The sequence below is a fragment of the Gymnogyps californianus genome, chromosome 1 (genome assembly GCF_018139145.2).
Source record: "Gymnogyps californianus isolate 813 chromosome 1, ASM1813914v2, whole genome shotgun sequence".
Classification (NCBI taxonomy): Eukaryota; Metazoa; Chordata; class Aves; order Accipitriformes; family Cathartidae; genus Gymnogyps; species Gymnogyps californianus.
The window spans coordinates 147,012,061-147,029,831 of NC_059471.1; the positions used below are offsets into that span (position 1 = coordinate 147,012,061).

The 17,771-nt window shown below is 37.6% G+C and overlaps 1 protein-coding gene across 1 annotated transcript in view; it reads right to left on the reverse strand.

Moving 5' to 3' along the window:
• The window catches only part of PIK3C2G (phosphatidylinositol-4-phosphate 3-kinase catalytic subunit type 2 gamma), a 205,113-nt gene that overhangs the window by 92,575 nt on the left and 94,767 nt on the right, over positions 1-17,771 (reverse strand). Inside the window, exon 17 of the mRNA XM_050913293.1 lies at positions 16,572-16,666. Coding sequence (XP_050769250.1) covers positions 16,572-16,666 — 95 coding nt within the window. The remainder of the gene's footprint in view (positions 1-16,571; positions 16,667-17,771) is intronic.

The following is a 17,771-nucleotide window of genomic DNA, read 5'->3' on the forward strand; positions in this document are numbered from 1 at the left end:
AGAAGAGTGTTTCTGTTATCTTCATACCCCTTCTTTCTAGGCCTGTTTTCTTTCTTCCTCTCTGGTTTTATTTTTCTTCCTCTTTTCTCGGTGTCTATGCATTTTTTGCTCCCCCTTATATATAGCAATAGTACCTTTTGCAAGGGTAGGAGAGAAGAGCAGAGTGGAGAAGGAAATATCTTTAGATTTCTCTTTTTTAAATACTGGTCTGGTTCTGATCTTCCTTCCATTTTGCGGCTTTACTGCCACCAAATATTGGCTTTGTAAAAAGAGAAGTGGGAATTTGAAGTTAAGCTCATGTACCAGGGAAAGCTTGCTGTAAGATATTAGTAAGATAAAACTTTTCTTTTTTAGTTGGCCCAAGGGTATTTTCCTAGTCGACAGCTGGCCTAGTTACCATGGAAAACAGAAGAGCTGGAGGGCAGGCACAGTAGGAAAGTGAAGCATAGACCTATGTGAAATTATGTTGGCTTAGTTTGCTGAAATTGGCTTGCTGAAATTAATCTCTCATTTCAGACAGCTTGTTGCTCTTTCATTGCTGGGTAGTAGAGATTAAGTTTCATCTCGGTTTACAAGTCCATCTTAGCTCTGCTGAGACATGTTCAACTGTGGGACCAGATCTGAACAAACTTTTGAATAAGCTAAGTTCCCTTTTAATGAACCTCTAACCAGGAAGGTGTTACTTCTTAAGCTTTTATCAAGGAAATCTTACATCACTCTCTTCAGATCAAACCATATAGTCTTGGGGTTAAAATTCATAGATTTTAATGTCAGAAGAATTTAAGGCAGATATAAGAATGAAAACCCATCTTGAATTCCTGATTTTACTTGCTGAGTGACCTTGGCAAAATTCTTTAATTTTTCTATGCTTTTGTTTTCTTTTTCAAAAGAGGAAAGGATTATTTACCTTCTCATAGGATGCTGTGTTTGTTTGTAAGCTGCTCTTACGCCACAGAGGTAAATGCCATGGCAAATAGGTCTGTTTAAAAACATTGCCACCTCCTTCCCATGTGGTACTCATATAGCCAGCATTTTTCAATCATATGGGAGAAAATAGCAGCCCCAGGCATTTTTTCGCTCATGAGAAAAGCAGAATTAAGATTTAGTTATTGCGATGAAAAGTTCATCTCTAGTTCCAAGATTCACAGTCACATTTGTGGAAGTATTATTGCAGTAAGCAGATGTCATATTTCCATATGTCCTGAGTCAGGTAAAGAGTGGAGCATGCTCTCCCGTGGCAGTTACTGCATTGGCAGAATAAATATAGATCAGCCATCTGACACAAAATGCTACTGGGACTTTGAAACTCACTGGCTTTGCTATAGATACCTTTCTTGCACTCAAAGTGCTGTCCTTATGCTCAGTCCATGTGAGGGTGCAGCTGGATAGCGGACCGGGAGGCAGAAATCATACCTTTCCTCCCCTCTCCCACCATACACATGCTCACTCACTTTTTTTTGCATGAATATCCCTGAATCAACCACATTTCTCTTTAGATGTGTACTCTGCCGAGTAAGCAAAAATCTGTGTGTGCCAAAAATTAATATGGATAAGGGCCATATTATTTCTACCAGCAAAGCAGTGGCAGTACTCACGGGGTGGCAGCCATGGACGAGCCTTGCAGAGCCAGGCAAACTACTGTTTAAACCTCCTTTAAATTGCCATTTAAAAAACTCCTGATGATAAAGCAGGGCAACAGCTGAAGACTGCATGTGTCAGCTTTAAATTGATGCAAAAAATGATATTAAAATGGGCCGTTATTTAAGTGACTTTCCATTTTCATACCATGACCAAGCAATGTACTTCTGAGTGACACAGAGAACAAAGCACTGACAATTGCAAGAATATTTGCCACGATGGCCGGTTAAATTAATTTCAACAAACTGCCCTATCAACAAAAACACATACATGAGATCTGTGGGTTATGCAAGTCACTTAGAAGCTGGCTAAGCAGTGCCTATTAGAAAAGTTTAATTAATAAAAATGCTTCTCCTGATAGAAATCATCACACACAATGGAATGACATTGTGGAGAAGGTTAAGCAGAAGAATAAATACTGACTTCTAATACCAGACTCAACAAAGGAAATGCTACAGGTCAAAGCAGAAATTAGCTGAGCTAGGTAAGCAGAGTTTTATCAGCCATCCTTATGCCAAGCCCTAAGAAGCGTTGAAATCTTGTTTACTGTCTGACCTTCTCCGTGCCCAGTGCTCACAGGATAATTATTACAGATAGCAATGCCCTATTTCCCAGACAGAACCCGACTTCACTTGCTGATGTACAAACAACGTCTCCCCTCAGTTAAAAATGTATAATGTGTTACAGCACTCACAATGAGGGACTGTTCTTTAAGTTTATCCACGCCCATGGATTTGGCTCTGGAAATCCCTGTTCAATCCCTTCTGCATTAGCCAAGATGGCAGCTGCCACACTAAAGCTAATGAGCCTGATTAATATCAATTCAGTAAATTAAATTTTTTTCCAGACATCAGATAATTTTGTACTAATCCAGACATTTATACCCTTTTAAAATCAGCTGACATAACATAATTTCTCATTTAACACTAATTGAAAACTACTGGTTTCTTATTCCAAAGAGCATTTGCTGTCACTTATAACTTACAGCTTTTTATACAGCAATTTTTCAAATAGTATCATCATCAAAATTTTATGTTTTCTGCCTAGCTGCAGAACTTTTATACCCAAGTATGTGACTGGTGATGTGGGCAGAATAGAACAACCAGGTAATTTCTCTTAAAAGTTTTCATTTTAGCAATTTTTCTTCTTATTTTCCATTATATATTTGTAAAAATTCTGATTGAAACAAATGAACAAAAGTATAAGAAATAACTCTTCATTTAAGCAGTGTTGAACTTAGCCCCTCTAGTTTTGGGTTTTTCGCTAAATAATTTTGGGTTTGTTCAGCTTGCCTTTAGGCTTGGTTTCTTCAGATGCTGCAGAAGAAAGTGCAGATCCCTACTGCTATGCCATTTGCTCTTATTCTAACATAAAAGATAAAATCCCTCACTGGCTACAATCAAATGTCAATATTTATATATCAAGGAACTGACAAGAGGTAGGAGAAAGCATACGTCATTACACTTCTGGGTGAAAGATAGTATTAACATTTGTGCGATGGAGTGTTTGCAGTGGCCCAACACTGTCATCGCCAACGGCAAGTGGGATTCCTTGGGGCTGAACATATCATTTGACTATTCTTGTCTGTCTGGGATCCTATCCTGTGGTCACCATGATACTATCTTTCAGCTGTAACATGACCCGTGCGGAACACTACAGAAAGTTACTGATGAAAGTCTCCATCCAACAGATGATACCTATCACCAAGTTGCTTATTTAGGAAACACTCATATCATTCTCAGTCCTTCCTAAGATGAGAGCATCCTTTCTGCAAGATGTTACCTAAGGACCACCCTGATGGCTCAAGAATTGAAGGACCGTGGAAACTGAATCAGTAAACAAGCCAAGACCATTACAGAATTCATTTGTAACTTACAGAAACATGTAACTGCTGACATCAGGAGGGACCTCAGGAGGTCCTCTGATCTGTTCCCTGTTCAAAGCAGAGATAGCTCTGATATTGGATCAGGTTGTTCAGAGGGCTTGGCCTCAGCAGCAGGATGGGAGAGTTCCTGAGACAGGGGAAGGAACAGAGGTGCAATTTGACCATATGATGATGAGTCCCCAGAACATGAGGCGGTTTCAAAAGGTATGACCTAATGACAGGCAGGCCTTCAATGATACAGTGGTTCACCCTAGGAAGACTTAAAATTCTGTTGACCATCATAACTTTTTGGAAATAGTAACATGAATAAGTGGGCATAGAACTGCTTTTCTAAGTTGTGAACGTCACTCTGGTCTGCCTTCAGTCCCATCAACTGCACTGCAACTGAAAGGCAATTTCTGGCAAGCACTTCTAGCTGGGGCCCAACTGTCACAGGAACAGCAAATACTTCAAAATTTCTGTGATATAGATTAATTTTAGGGTATGAACAAAGACTCCACATTATTCTTTACACTGTCTAAACCACATTAGCCAGAACTACTCTTGGGTACAGAATAGCAGAGCTTGGGGTTTTGCCTATGCCACTGCCTGGACAACATTCTCTTGTGTGTTTGCAATGCAAAAAATGTAAGAGCTTTCTCTGAATGAACAGCTGACTATTTAGTTACCATTATTTGGCCTACACACTTCCAGGTTCTTAGAAAAGCTATGTCAGGCAAAGCAGGATGTCAGAGTCAGGATTTGTGTGAAATGATCAAGTATGAGTCTCCAGTGGCTCCTCTGAAAGGAAAGTTGCTGTTTGTTTTCTAGAATCAATAACTTAGACTGAGATAGAGGCACAGAGTGGTTACATGTCTAGGCACAAGGGTCTCCGGAGGAACATGTAGCAATATAGGCAATCAAATCAAAATTACATTATATAGAGAGGGGAGAGTAACAGCACACGTTACACTTGGGAATAATGCTTTTTTGTGGAAGCAGTTCTAGATCTCCCCATTCTCTCAGGAGGTCTTCACCCGAATCTAAACTTCACAGCCGGGAAAAATTAACTCTCTTATTTCTTAGAGAACACAGCAGAACTATATTACTTATTGTACTACTAACCTCTGCTCTCCTCTTGCTTTCCTGCATCCTTCCTCCTGTAAAGATATTTTGCTTTGCTATCCTTCTCAGTTCCCTCAGTGACTACCAGTGACTACTCTTTACCCCTTAGCCTGCCTAAAGCCTCTTTTGCATCACTTCAAACATAGCTCCACACTTCTGTGCAGACACTGGGAACATTGTGGCAATTCCCTTCTTTCCCAAACCAGTGAAGACTGCTCAGAATTCTGAGCCTGGGAGAAGAATTGGGATCTTGAAGCAGGAGAGACAGAAATGTTTGCAGAGCCCGGTGGAGGGAATTCCCAGTTTCAACCCTTTCCACTGCCAGAAGCATGCTGCTTTGCACATTACATCCTCTACCCATTTCCAAGTGAATCTTGAAGAAAGCTTTCAGTTTCCAAACATAAAACACCGTAGATTAGATTATAAAGACTGCATGCAGGAAAGCATGTGAACCAGTGTATGTATATCTGTAAATACAAGAACACCACTGCATACATGTGAGAAAGCGCTGGTCTGGGAATGGAGTGGAAGGAGGCCTTGGGGGAACAGTTATTTTAATTTCACTGGACGACAGATTGTGAACAATTGCTGGGGGAAGCTGAACATGAAAACCAAGCACTTACGTAAGGGAAAAAAGACTTTATTTTTTTTTTAAATCTACTTGGATATAAGCCCTGCTACACAAGCTAGAAAAATGAAGAGTAAGAAGCGTAAAACAGGATTTTATTGAGAGATATGTTGAGGGCTGCTTTGTTGTTTACACTGAAATACTTAGAGTCACCCTTTATGTCTAAGGATTTGAACTCTCCAAGCCATTTATTAGATGAGATGAGAAAGGAAGTCTCAGTTTGTGAGAAAGGGATGGTGCTGATTCAAAAAGATCATCCACTTGTGTACGTGCCCTTGCTTCTTTATTCAAGTGACCATTTAATTTTTGTTACTATGTTATATTATTATAATACCTATCTCAGTGCTCTCTCTCCTTTTAATGAGGAGGACTTTACTATTCTTAGTTTTACTAACAAGATGGTTCATTTACTTGCTTATTCACTACAGTTTATCTAGATCCTTGTAAGGGAAGCAGGAACAGTCAGAAGTAGCGAAATCCTTTTTCTAGTTCAGGCCAATCTCTAAAAGCCATCTCCTAAAACATCTTAAAATTGATCACCTCTGCAGTTATTCTCATCATTAATAATGTTAATAATACTAACAAAAGATGTTGGCTTTACTTCCACGTCTGTTTATCCACACAACAGAACCTGCACCACTCTAGAGCTGCAAATGCTCCATTGCACTTTGCTTGCATGGCTAAACCACACCTTGGAAATTTGACCCTCTAATTTTTTTTCTCATGAGATCAACAGCCAGCATGTTATTTTGCTACTGTCTACTAAAATCCTGAACTGAGTAGAAACAAAGTATGAATAGAAACACATTTGTATTCACCTCTTAAAATTTTCAGTGCAGGTAATTTGTATTAGCTCTTTGAAAGAAAGATAGACAAATGAAAAACAATAGCTACTCCAGCACTCAAGCTTTGATCAAATTTACAACCAAATAATTTCCCGTATACATGCTGCCAGCAATTTATCCTGTCTTAAACCGCACCCTCCACTTAATAACACCTTTTTTCTTTTTTTTTCCCTTTTTTTTTCTTTTTTTTTTTTTTAACATAAGCAAATGGGTTTTCCCTCAAGTAACAGCCATCAGTGAACAGCAGCCAGGTGACATACTGCACAGGCGAGATACCAATGGTATTTCAGAAATCATTATGTTTAAAAGACGGTGTGTTTTCAAGCTAAGAAGTAAGACAATCTGCTAATGGTTTAGGATTGAGCAATTCAGATGAACACCAAGAGGAGGAGATGTACCTGATTTAATAACTTTTGTATTAGGGATTGTCTTAAAATATGTGTTGCATCTCCTCTAAGTTGAGTTGAAAAAATGTCGGTGACTTGCTTTAGAATGAATGGGATAATTTTGAACAATATATGGGGCGGGGCGGGGGGTGTGATAAAACACTCGAAACAGCTCAATGTGGCACTCACTGGGTTACCTCAGCCACAAGTCTCTACCTTCACATCTCCAGTGACTAGCATAAATATTAAGACTTCTTTTTCAACTTCATCTGGTACTTCACATACCATCTGAATGTTTGCATCTAAGCTCAATGTTTCTGTGAAAAGCTTGGATTTTGATGAACATTTTTCAAAAAAGTTCAGTGAAAAATTCCTTACTAACTACTTTACATTATTTTTTCAGCCACCCACTATTGGTATAATATTGCGATAACATATCTCTGAATATCTTTATATAGGAATAATGGACTTTCAGAGGAAAAAGTCAATTCTTGTAGCCTGATTTTCTTTCTGAAACAAAGAAATAATGTCATGAACTTTACCAAACAGTATTCTGTGTATTTGATAGACACTACAGCGAAAGCTAAAGAACAATTCAGCTGTCTGTCTTTTGACTGAGATGTCTACTGCTTGTATGAACCATTGGGCAGAATTTTACAGGCTTTAGATTTGGAAGGAATCTTAATTCTTTTAGATTCACCGGTCACTTTCTGTTATTTAATTCAAGGGTCCAACATACGTCAGTTTCAACCAAGTGGGCTCTTTGCCAAGAAAACACTGAATGAGACAATGTGAGACACGGTCTGTTGCATAATTCTCTTGCTTAAAAGGAAGTTATTACAACATGTTAGCAGTGTTGTTCAAGCAAGAGCCACACAAAGACAACTCATCTGATGGTTCTTTCTTTCCTCTCTCAGCTTATTTTTAATTTGGCCCCTGTCCAAATGACAACATTATGATTACAGACTACCATACCATTTAATATGGGTGAGCATTCAGAAAGCAATTAATGCTTAAGGAAATATTTTCAAACAGCAAGGTTTTTATGAATTTAACCCTGAAATACTCATCTTCTGCAAATACCTAAAAATACTGAATTATAATAATTCTGTACTGTTGACCTGGCAGGACCTTTTATTAATCCTTCCCCCTCTTCTCTCTAGAAATATTGCCTTTTATTCTAGTTATTTATTTAATTTATTTATTTTATTTTAAAAACTGTTAATAATTATATTTAGTTTTACTTTAGAGACTTCTTTTCTCAGAAAAATTCCCATTAGTCACAAAGTAAATTTCTGTTAAATCATGTACTGATGGAACATATTCAACGAAGTCTAATTCATGATTCTCCTTTTTCTAATGTTTCAGTCATTTAGACAAAGGTCCAAGGCCCAGTGTTCATTCTGGTGGAGAATGATGATTAAACCTAGAAATATTAACCACAGAAACATACAAGTGACAGCAACATTAACATGACCAATAATTCATTACACTGAATGTCCTGTATCCACTTGAAGCCTCTCTGTTTATTCATACTTTTCCTTAAGGATGTCACTGAAAGTGTTCAGAAATAGGAATGATTTACTAAACTCAAACCTGTCAGACAAGGCTATGATCAACTGCATGATAACTATAAATGAGGACTCCCAACATATCAATCCAAGAAACTCAGAACCTGGACTGCATTTATTCAAGTCATGCGGTAAGAACTTTGTGACACACTCAAAGAAAAATGGATTGAAAACAACTCTCTAGGGTAGCTCAAGACAAATTTTGCCAAAACCTGGTTCAAACAGCTATAGTTAAAACACAAAAGCTTTCTAAGATGGAAAGAGAAAAAGATCTATAACAGAGCAAGACTTATAAAATGTTTTACATAATCTGATGCAATTTTGAAACATCTGCAGATTCATTTTGCATACAATAATTGCCATTTATAGAAAAAAGCTTTATAGAAAGGAGATCATAATGAAATAGTTTCCAAACATTTACAAAAGGTAAAAACTGAAAATGCAAGCATGAAATGCAAAGCAAATAAACTTTTTAGATATCGTATCTGACAAATTTAAAGTGAGGTGTCCTCTCCTAGTATTTCACCTCAGCAATCAATATCAGGTACCATCATGACTTTGTAGCAGAGAAGCAGCCTACTGGAGGACCCCTCTCAACTGCAGGATTGCTCTCAGCTGCAGAAGGCAACATTTCACCACTGAAACACAACACCAGCTGCTCAGCTAAGAATCATAGGAGATTCTCCATGCTGTTCGCTTTCCAACTGACGATTTCACTCTCCAAAATCATTACAGCCTGATTTGGGAAATTTGCATCATCTTTAAATTGCAGCTACTGATATTATTTATGATTTGGACATTTCAGATTATTAAAGTTGGTCACTCTTCATAAATTGGCTTAACTTAATGAACACCTAAAGCAAATTTCTGTGTAAAGACATAGCTTCATGGATTACTTTGTCATCTGTTTTCAGCAGTCTTTCACAGTATAAAAAACAAAACAACCCCTCCACATCCATCAAATTCAGGACTGAAAATGATCCATTTGAAGTGACGGAACTAGATGAATGTTTTGTCAAAAGCTTTCCTGATTTATTACTACTCTGGTTTACGTCCCCAAATGTTCCTCTAGGACAAGAAAAGATTATGTGAGGTATCCATCAGGAAAGATTTTTGAAGGAAGCAACAATAAAACATTTTTAATGGAAAAAAGATGAAAGGCACAGATGAAAGCCTAGTGTGACATCTGCACAGAGGACTGCTCTGAATCGCTTCCTCAGCAACGCCCGCTCTGCTTCCTCAGTCCTGTTCTACTCCACAAGTGGGTCATTAGAGTCCATCACATCCCAGCATCAGAGACATAGTCACAGACCACCAAAATGGTCTCTTCAATCCTTTCTACAGCGGATATCCAAAAGACAACACCCATCTTTCATATTCAGTTACGTTATTGAAGGGATTATGACAGATATGACTTGAAGCTAGCAGGGAGTTTTCCAGCATAACTGAAAAACTAGATTTGTCAGTTTTAACATTTTTAAATGTAGAAGGAGCCAAAATGAAAATAAATCAGACAAGCAGTGTTTGGAAAAACAATGTACTGAAAAACATTTTCCTAAGTGCTACCTTATAAATCATGAAGCAGCTAAAAGAATTAAGGCCAGTTGCTCTTTTCTTTTTTTTTTCATTTTCAGAAATCTTTCACCTTTTTTAGTTTATCTTTTCAATTCTAATTAGGCTTACTTGTACACACACATAGTGGCATTTTTTTTTCATTACAGTAACACGCACTGATAACTTCGGCATTTGCAGACTTTTTTATGTTGCACTTGACAATGTTAATCCTCCTCAAATATTATTTTTGGCATGGAATTTCCTCTGTTCCAAAGGGTACACACACACAGAGTTATCTCTATATTCAGTAACTTATTTAGCTGCAGCTGAATACTTGCCTGCGCAAATACAATTAATGACGTGAACGATCATGCTTCACTCCATTCTCACCTTGATATAATGATCACAAGGGTGCCTTACCTCTTCCTTTTCCTGCTTGCACCCAATTTAGACAAACATGTAGCATTCCTAGATTTCTAAACATTCAAGAACACATTCATTCTACTAAGAATCATTAAAATAATTAAAAACAGACACATACACAACTATGTTATTTATGTCCTTTGTCAAGGATTCACCAGACTATATCATATTCACTAAATTACAAAAGGCATAGCTTTGATTGCTTTATTAATTTTTAAATGGATTTCTTTTTTTAAAAGTGGTAATTTTTAACAGAGTGGGAAAACTAACTCCCTCTTTATATCTAAAATGTTAAAATGCCATGTTTAGGTTCTCTGTTATCCTTTCCCAGTAGTTTGCAATTTGATTTTTAATTCTTTGGAATTTATTTTAATTTTTCTTTTAGTTAGAAGTTTAAAAGTTTAAAATAGTTATTATTTTAGTCAGAATATTTCAATTTATGAAAAGAAATCATAGCATCTGCCACATCTTTGCTCTTTGGCAAATAAATGCTATGTGCAAAGCCGTTTAAATTAAATAAGTGAACTTAGTTCTAGCAAAACATGTCACACTCTTAGTCCCAGAGAATAACTGCCTGATTAAAAGGCCACTAAAGTCAATGGAAAGAGTCTCATAAACTGCAAAGAGGTATGGATTCAGACTTCTCTCCTTTGTACACAGAACTGTATAGACAGCAACTTTATAAATAGTCCTACTAAAGGGTAGAACACCTGCCAATATGCCTGTAGCTTGCCCTGAAAGTATCATTTCTAGCATGCAAACCAGGCCTTTCGATTATCTCAGTCAATGTCAGTCCATGCTTTAGGGTACATTTACAAGATTAAGTAAGAGACCCATGGAGCACTTCCTGGACCTGGAGCCAAACAGCACAGACGTAGTAGGGCAAATTCCCTCGGCAGCACACAGACTGAATCTTCACTACCCACCACTGGGCTTTGGGTCTCCCTGGTGCTCTGTGTGCTACACCCTGTGATCATAAGATACAATTCCCTGTGTGTGCTTTTGAGCCCATAGCTTCAGAGATACTGTGATGGTTATGTTATAGTCCACAAATGGTAGAGAGATTAAAAGAGACTGGAGGTCAGTGTTGTCTGCCTCAGATGGTTCACATGAGCATGCAAGTACGGCTAGAGCTGTGTTGTAGGACAGAGTGTGTCAAAGTTGGGGCACTTTTGCCCTTCTTGTCTTTTAGGGGTGGTTCCTGGAGTGAACTATCCCCTGTGTATCCCACTGAAACTGTGTTCCAGTGCTATCTTGGAGAAAGCAGTCCAAAACAGGGCCAGAGAGGAAGGCAGCAGTTACAAATTATGGCAGATCCAAGGTCTAGCACTTGTTCTTGCTCCCTGGTCCTCTTTTATTGAGCAGTATTGACAGACCCAGGGTAGGTAGACATTGACAGTACCTCCTTTTATCAATTCCAGCTGTGGTCACAGCCAGTTCACTCCTCTTTCTTTAGAGCTGGAAAAAAGTGAGTCTAAAATAGTAGATTTTTCTTAAAATCTAAAATGTGTTGAATTAAATGTAAGACATGGTTTTGTTGATTTAAACATACCATTTGCCCACTCAGTCTGTAAATACTGAAGGTCAAAATCAACAAAGAGTTATGTTACTTCTTTGTGCTTCTTTGCAACAAAATCCCTTTGTTTCATTTGACACCATCTTTTTCTGAGAAAATTGAAAGTCTGTAAATTAGGAAACAAAACAATTATCTGTCTGTTTTCCAAGGCAATAATCCAAGTCCCACATGGCTAATAATGAAGCACTTAGCACAGTAGATGGTTGAATCATTATCTCACAAAAATAATGTTCTAATGGTGTTATTTACTATACACATAAGTAACTAGAGAAAAAAAGGTCTCCAAATTATTGGCATTTCATAAGTAAGAATTATGAGTTCAGAACTAAAATCCCTAGATGTGAATCCACTCTATGGTTGAGGTTCTCTGCAGTCCAAAACACAATGATGATCACATCAAGTACTCTGAATTCAGATGAAATTTATAATCATCACTTGGTTGAATGACACGTTACCCTCAGAAAGTTTGTAAGATTGAGCAACTCCAGGCTTGAACTCAAATCCTAATGCAGAGTAGCAAAACAACTGATAAAACTTATACTGGGACTGGCTACTCACAGGTTTAAAGTTACATGTATGATTAAGTGATCTTTTGATTCTGATCAGTAAGAAGGACCAAATTAACGCAAAACAAAATAGATGTCTTTTGTATCTACTTTAATGTCATTTTAGTGGGTTGGGCTTTTCAGCCTGCTCTACACAGCTATTTAGGAAGTTCATTAATAATTAGCAGACTTGATAACTTCTGACTGTGGGAGAAAGACACCATAATGTGGTAAGAGAAAGAGCCGGAGGATGGCTGCCTGTTAATGTTCAGATAATTAAGAGTGTTGGGCAGATGAGTATCTGCTTGATTTATTCCTTCTTTTGAAGTCTTCAAGTAAATTATGGTTAATGTAGACCAGTTCTGACAGTAAAAAATAGATTTCCTCTCAGAAATATATGAAGCAATAATCTATTGTTCTAATGCTGTAGTGCTGAATGAAACTAAGTGGTAACGATTTTGGAAAACATAATATTGAGGGACAAACCTCCCAATAGCAGAGAATTTAACTGGGGTCTTTTTAAACTTTTGTACATTGCTTATGTTCTTTTTGCTCCTTACAGTTCTTCTTTATATAGAAAAAGAAATAAAAACAAAATATTATGTTCTAGCCTTGAAATCAATAGTCTAATTCACATTGTTTTCAGTGTGCTGGATTTCACTAAGAGTTCCTTTTTAATCTCACATTCTTACTTATGTACAAGATGTGGACCAGAAAAGATAGAAGACTACTCCCTTTTCTCTTGGTTGTCAGTCAAAATGTAGTTGAGAAATGCTGTAAACTAGGGAAGTTCTATAAAGTTTGAGTGACTTAGAAGACAAGCTACAAAAGGACATTTTGCCTTCAGCAAGGATTTCACCTGACTTTTTCTTTTCTTGAGCTAAGCACACCAGATTCTCATGCTCCGCCAAAATTTACACACACTCGTACTCTTCCACGACAATGAAACCTGTTTCTTAGCACCACCTTCAAGCAGCTGCCACAGATCCTAGAGGACACTATACTTCTCCCCGTTATTCAATCCTCCTGTGGAAAGCAACCATCTGTGAGACATACTCCTGGCCACCTGCTGCCCCAGCCAGCTGTTTCGATTGTACGCTGCAGCTGCCACCTGCAAAAGCAGCGAAAAGCCAAAAACACTCAAGCAAGTGGGAAACCGATTGGCAGGTCGCCAGAGACAGAGGGGTGGATTAAAACTCTACCACAAAAGCTGACAAAAAACCCCCTGTGTGTGAAACACGGTAGCAAGGAGATAAACAGAGACTTTCAGCAAGCAGAAGGGCCCAAAGGGGCTCAGCAGGTTTCTTTCCCCTCAAGCGACTTTTCTGCTTTGCTAGAACCAGTTAGTAACTTCTCTTCTCACCATAGCTCCAGGGAATGGGAAAACTTGCTCCAGCCTTCTCCCCTCCCAGGAACTCTGATGGGAAAAGACTAGAATCAGAGTGAATTTCTAGAAGATAGTGGGACAGAGTAAATGTTCCCCATGCCTCATGGACATTAGGAACTCTTGAAATAAGACTAAAATGGGTTTTAAGTGGTACACGGGTTCTGTGCTGGCACTGTACGCATGGGCAATTTTTAGTCTCCTTGAGAAGGGGAGTGCATTCAAAAGTACCAATGAGGAGTTGAAACACTGAGGGATGCAGTGCAGATGGCCCAAATTCCTCAAGAATTTAAACAGGAGGAAAAGTCACACATGGTAAGAAAAAACCTCACACACAGGGTGTAAGATCAATTACCTTTTCACTCTAAATAGCAGAATTAATGGGACAAATCTGCAGCAGATACAAGCAAAGAACAGACTGAAGCTGTCCTGATTTACAACAGCTAAAGATGTGTCCCAAGAATGAATATTCTGTCTGTTCTGTTCACCTTTGCCAACTATTGTCCCATAATTTTTAAATAAAATCTTCAGACAAACTTATCACTGCTTGATGGAAAGGAGTTAACAATTTAATATCCAACATTAATATTAAAAAGGTGATGAGCTGGTACATCGTTGTTGGGTAGCTGCATATCTCTGATGTGCAGGGAAATTGAGTCAATTTTAAATAACTGAGATATTATTATAAATTATATTTGTCATTATAATAAGTTAGTGTTGACAGTCACCACCATTTCTGGTAACTAGTTTCTAGATTTACAATAGTGTTGTAAAACATGGAAGTTAAAATCAGTTGACTTTTCCCCTGTGGTTCTGAAATCACATCATCAGTTTTCTGAATTACATTAGAGTTTTCTTTTCCAAGTTTTATTTTGGGTGGGTACACCGTGCACATTGTTTTATTATTTAATAGTGGAATGGTAATGTCATTCATTACAATTAAAAATAAATATAATCTTGTTACTAAAGTTTGTTTTTACCAGTCCTTGTTTCTTGATTGCTAATTTGGTAACGAAACAGAATGCAACACTTGAGAATAAAATGTTACCTAATCGCATTTCTTAAAAGAAGTTATGTGAGTGTACATGCACACTTGTGTTCCCCACATTATTAAATCGAGTTTCTTTTTAAAATCTCTTTAGGGATAAGTGGAAGAAAACCTCTCTTTTCCGTTACTTTTATAAGGACTGAAATTCAATATGTAAAGGAAAACCTTTATTAATTAATTAAGGCTTTATTAATAAAAACTATGAAATTACTGTTAAATTTTGTAAATAGAATTTATGACTTGGGAAACTGCCTTTTAAAATACTGGAACAAGAATACGAATAATTACATAAATTGAAATGTTAGGCAGAAAACAGTTTACTACTGAAGAACATGGTGGAGCAGAATAACCAAAGGAAAAAAATGTACAGTGTGATGAACACAAGAAGCAAAATTTTAAGAGATGTGTGCCATATTAAAGTTCTCAGTTTAGGTTAAAACATTTGAACAAAAAGCTTAAATAAAAGAGGTACCCAGCATGAACAGGGCTACTGCCAGCTGAAAGGCAGAGAATACACTGAATATTGAGAAATAGTCTATTTGATGTGGGTATGTATAGTTATGCTATATAGTAATGTATATATAACATAAATGTATTTTGCCACATTAAATTATACTGTGCCAGACAAGGATATCTATTATTCAGGATGGAATATCTGCTCTATATTACCAAGATTATAATATTAGACAGCTTGAGCAAAATTTGGGAAAAAAATGGGGATCTACACAGGTCTATACTGCAAAGTAAAGAGGAAGAAGACTGCAGATACTTAGTCATTTTTCTTCTGAGAAGAAGAGAGGAGTTAAAGAAAAAACAGGCAAACCAATGATGTTCCCACTGTCCATTGAACTCCAGAAATCATTTCTAATTGCACAGGAAAACTACCAACTCTCTGGGCACATTTAAAAACTCTAGACTGGACATTTTATATAGAGTATGACTAAGTTTAATGTAAGACAGTAGAAATCGTCTCAGGCATATTTCAGGCACTGTCAGAAAAATGGCTCGCTAAATGTGGTTCCTCTTTATTTGACAGATATGCTCATTAGGTATGTTATTGTTACCCTACTCATTTCAGTGAAACAAACACATTCATAATTCTGTTTCATCCACACTAACACTTCCAGAGATCATGCAGGTATGAAAGTATGATCTATACTCTTTCTGACCTCACACTTCATCAACCAAATGATTACATTTCAAGTTGTTGTCTTTCCTTTGCAGGAAGGAAAGATTTTGCTTTCAGGGGTCTGAACCAGTTGAACTGTAAATGAAAGCTCAGTTCATCCATCATTACTAAACATGAAAAAAACCAGAAACCCACAACAGTTTGATTTTCAGATCACAGTGCAGTTGTTCAGACAGCAGAAAGCCACATCCCTGTTCAGAGAGCCTTGAAGTAACAGCACAGCAAACAGAATAACCACCACATGCAATAATACAATTACAGAGGTCCTTATATTGTAGAGGTAGATGGTGAATGGCAGTTACTGTCAGGACTGGTACATCTCCATAATCACAAAAAGGAACTATTGGAAACTCTACCATCACAAGTCAGACTGATATGCCAAGGGGTAAGAGACACACTGTGACGCACATGAGAAATCTGACAACTTCAGGAGAGGTCAGAGAAATCACAAAAGCAGGATCCTTTATAAGTAAGCTAATGCTGCTTGGAGCTTGCAAATTTTAAGAAAGACTATTTTTGGCTCAAACCAGAAAATGCAGAAAAATACAAAAGGTATCTTACTTAAGTGAACAGAACTTCTCTCCCTCCCTCCTGCCAGGGGCAGGATGAAGGCAGAGATAAGTAGGTCTTTTATACAATTTACCCATACCCAGTACTGAAAGGGGAATAGAGAAGGAGCAAAAACCTAGGTTTTCTGTTGATTTTAAACAAAAAGAGAGTTTGTCACCAATAGAATCATGGATAAAGTTCACTGTAACAGAAAATGACTACGGTAATAATGGCAAATGATCTCACCAGTAAAGTTGATGGGCTACTTGGATGCTCTGAAGAGAACGATTCAGCAGGAGTTTCACTAGAGGGCTTTCAAGACTCCACTCAAACTTGAGTACCTTAGCAGATAAATTAATAACAAGAATCACTTGTATGCTGGCTTTGTTGTCTTTCCTTCATAACAAAATTAATCAGAAAGGACCCAGTACTTAGTTTGAATGAAGCAATCCAACATATGGAGAATGCCCTAGCAATGCAATGAGAGAAGAAAATTCAGGACACAAGTGTCTGCCACCATCTGTAAGACAGGCAGATATCATCCTGATTCTGGCTGTGTTAACATATATGTAAATATGCAGCTTTCCTTCCTCCACTTAAAATTATCAATGCTATATTTGAATTTTTATCTGATTACCTGGTTCGCAAAATAAACTTATTTGTGAAACAGAAGCTCTGGAAGGTGAAAGGTCACATAAGTGTCTTACTGTGTGAATGCTGTAAAGCTGTGCAGGTTCCACTGCTTCACAGTAGGGGATTACAGAAATATATTCATACATGTATACATATATATCTATCTAGATATGTATATATGTGTGCATGCATTTACATAAATATATATTTAAAAACACAAAAAAACTCTGAGGAACTCTGAAATGTGGAATAGTAAGCAATCTACGTGCACAGTGTTACAAAGTAAGGGGATAAAGCTTTCAAAGGTTCCTCCTTAATTGCAACACAGGACCTACTCAACCACAAAGTGATTGCTTAAAACATTAATTTCCAGTGAAATGCAATGTACATCTATGAAGAAACAATTCTACACCTGAATTGCCCTGGTTACTCTGTGCTGACAATGATTTTCCCCGTACATGTGGTATTAAGAAAACTGTGATTTGTTGCAACACTATTTGCTTCCTTGACTGCAAAAAAGCCCTGCCACCACCGGCCCCTGGTTTGGTGGTTGTAGCAGAATTTCTCTTGTTCAGATTGTCCTGGTTTCGGCTGGGACAGAGTTCACTCTCTTCTTAGTAGCTGGTACAGTGCTGTGTTTTGGATTTAGTGTGAGAATAATGTTGATAACACACTGATGTTTTAGTTGTTGCTAAGTAGTGCTTATCTTAAGCCAAGGACTTTTCAGTTTCCCATGCTCTGCCAGCAAGCAGGTGGGCAAGGAGCTGGGAGGGAGCATAGCCGGGGCAGCTGACCTGAACTAGCCAAAGGGAT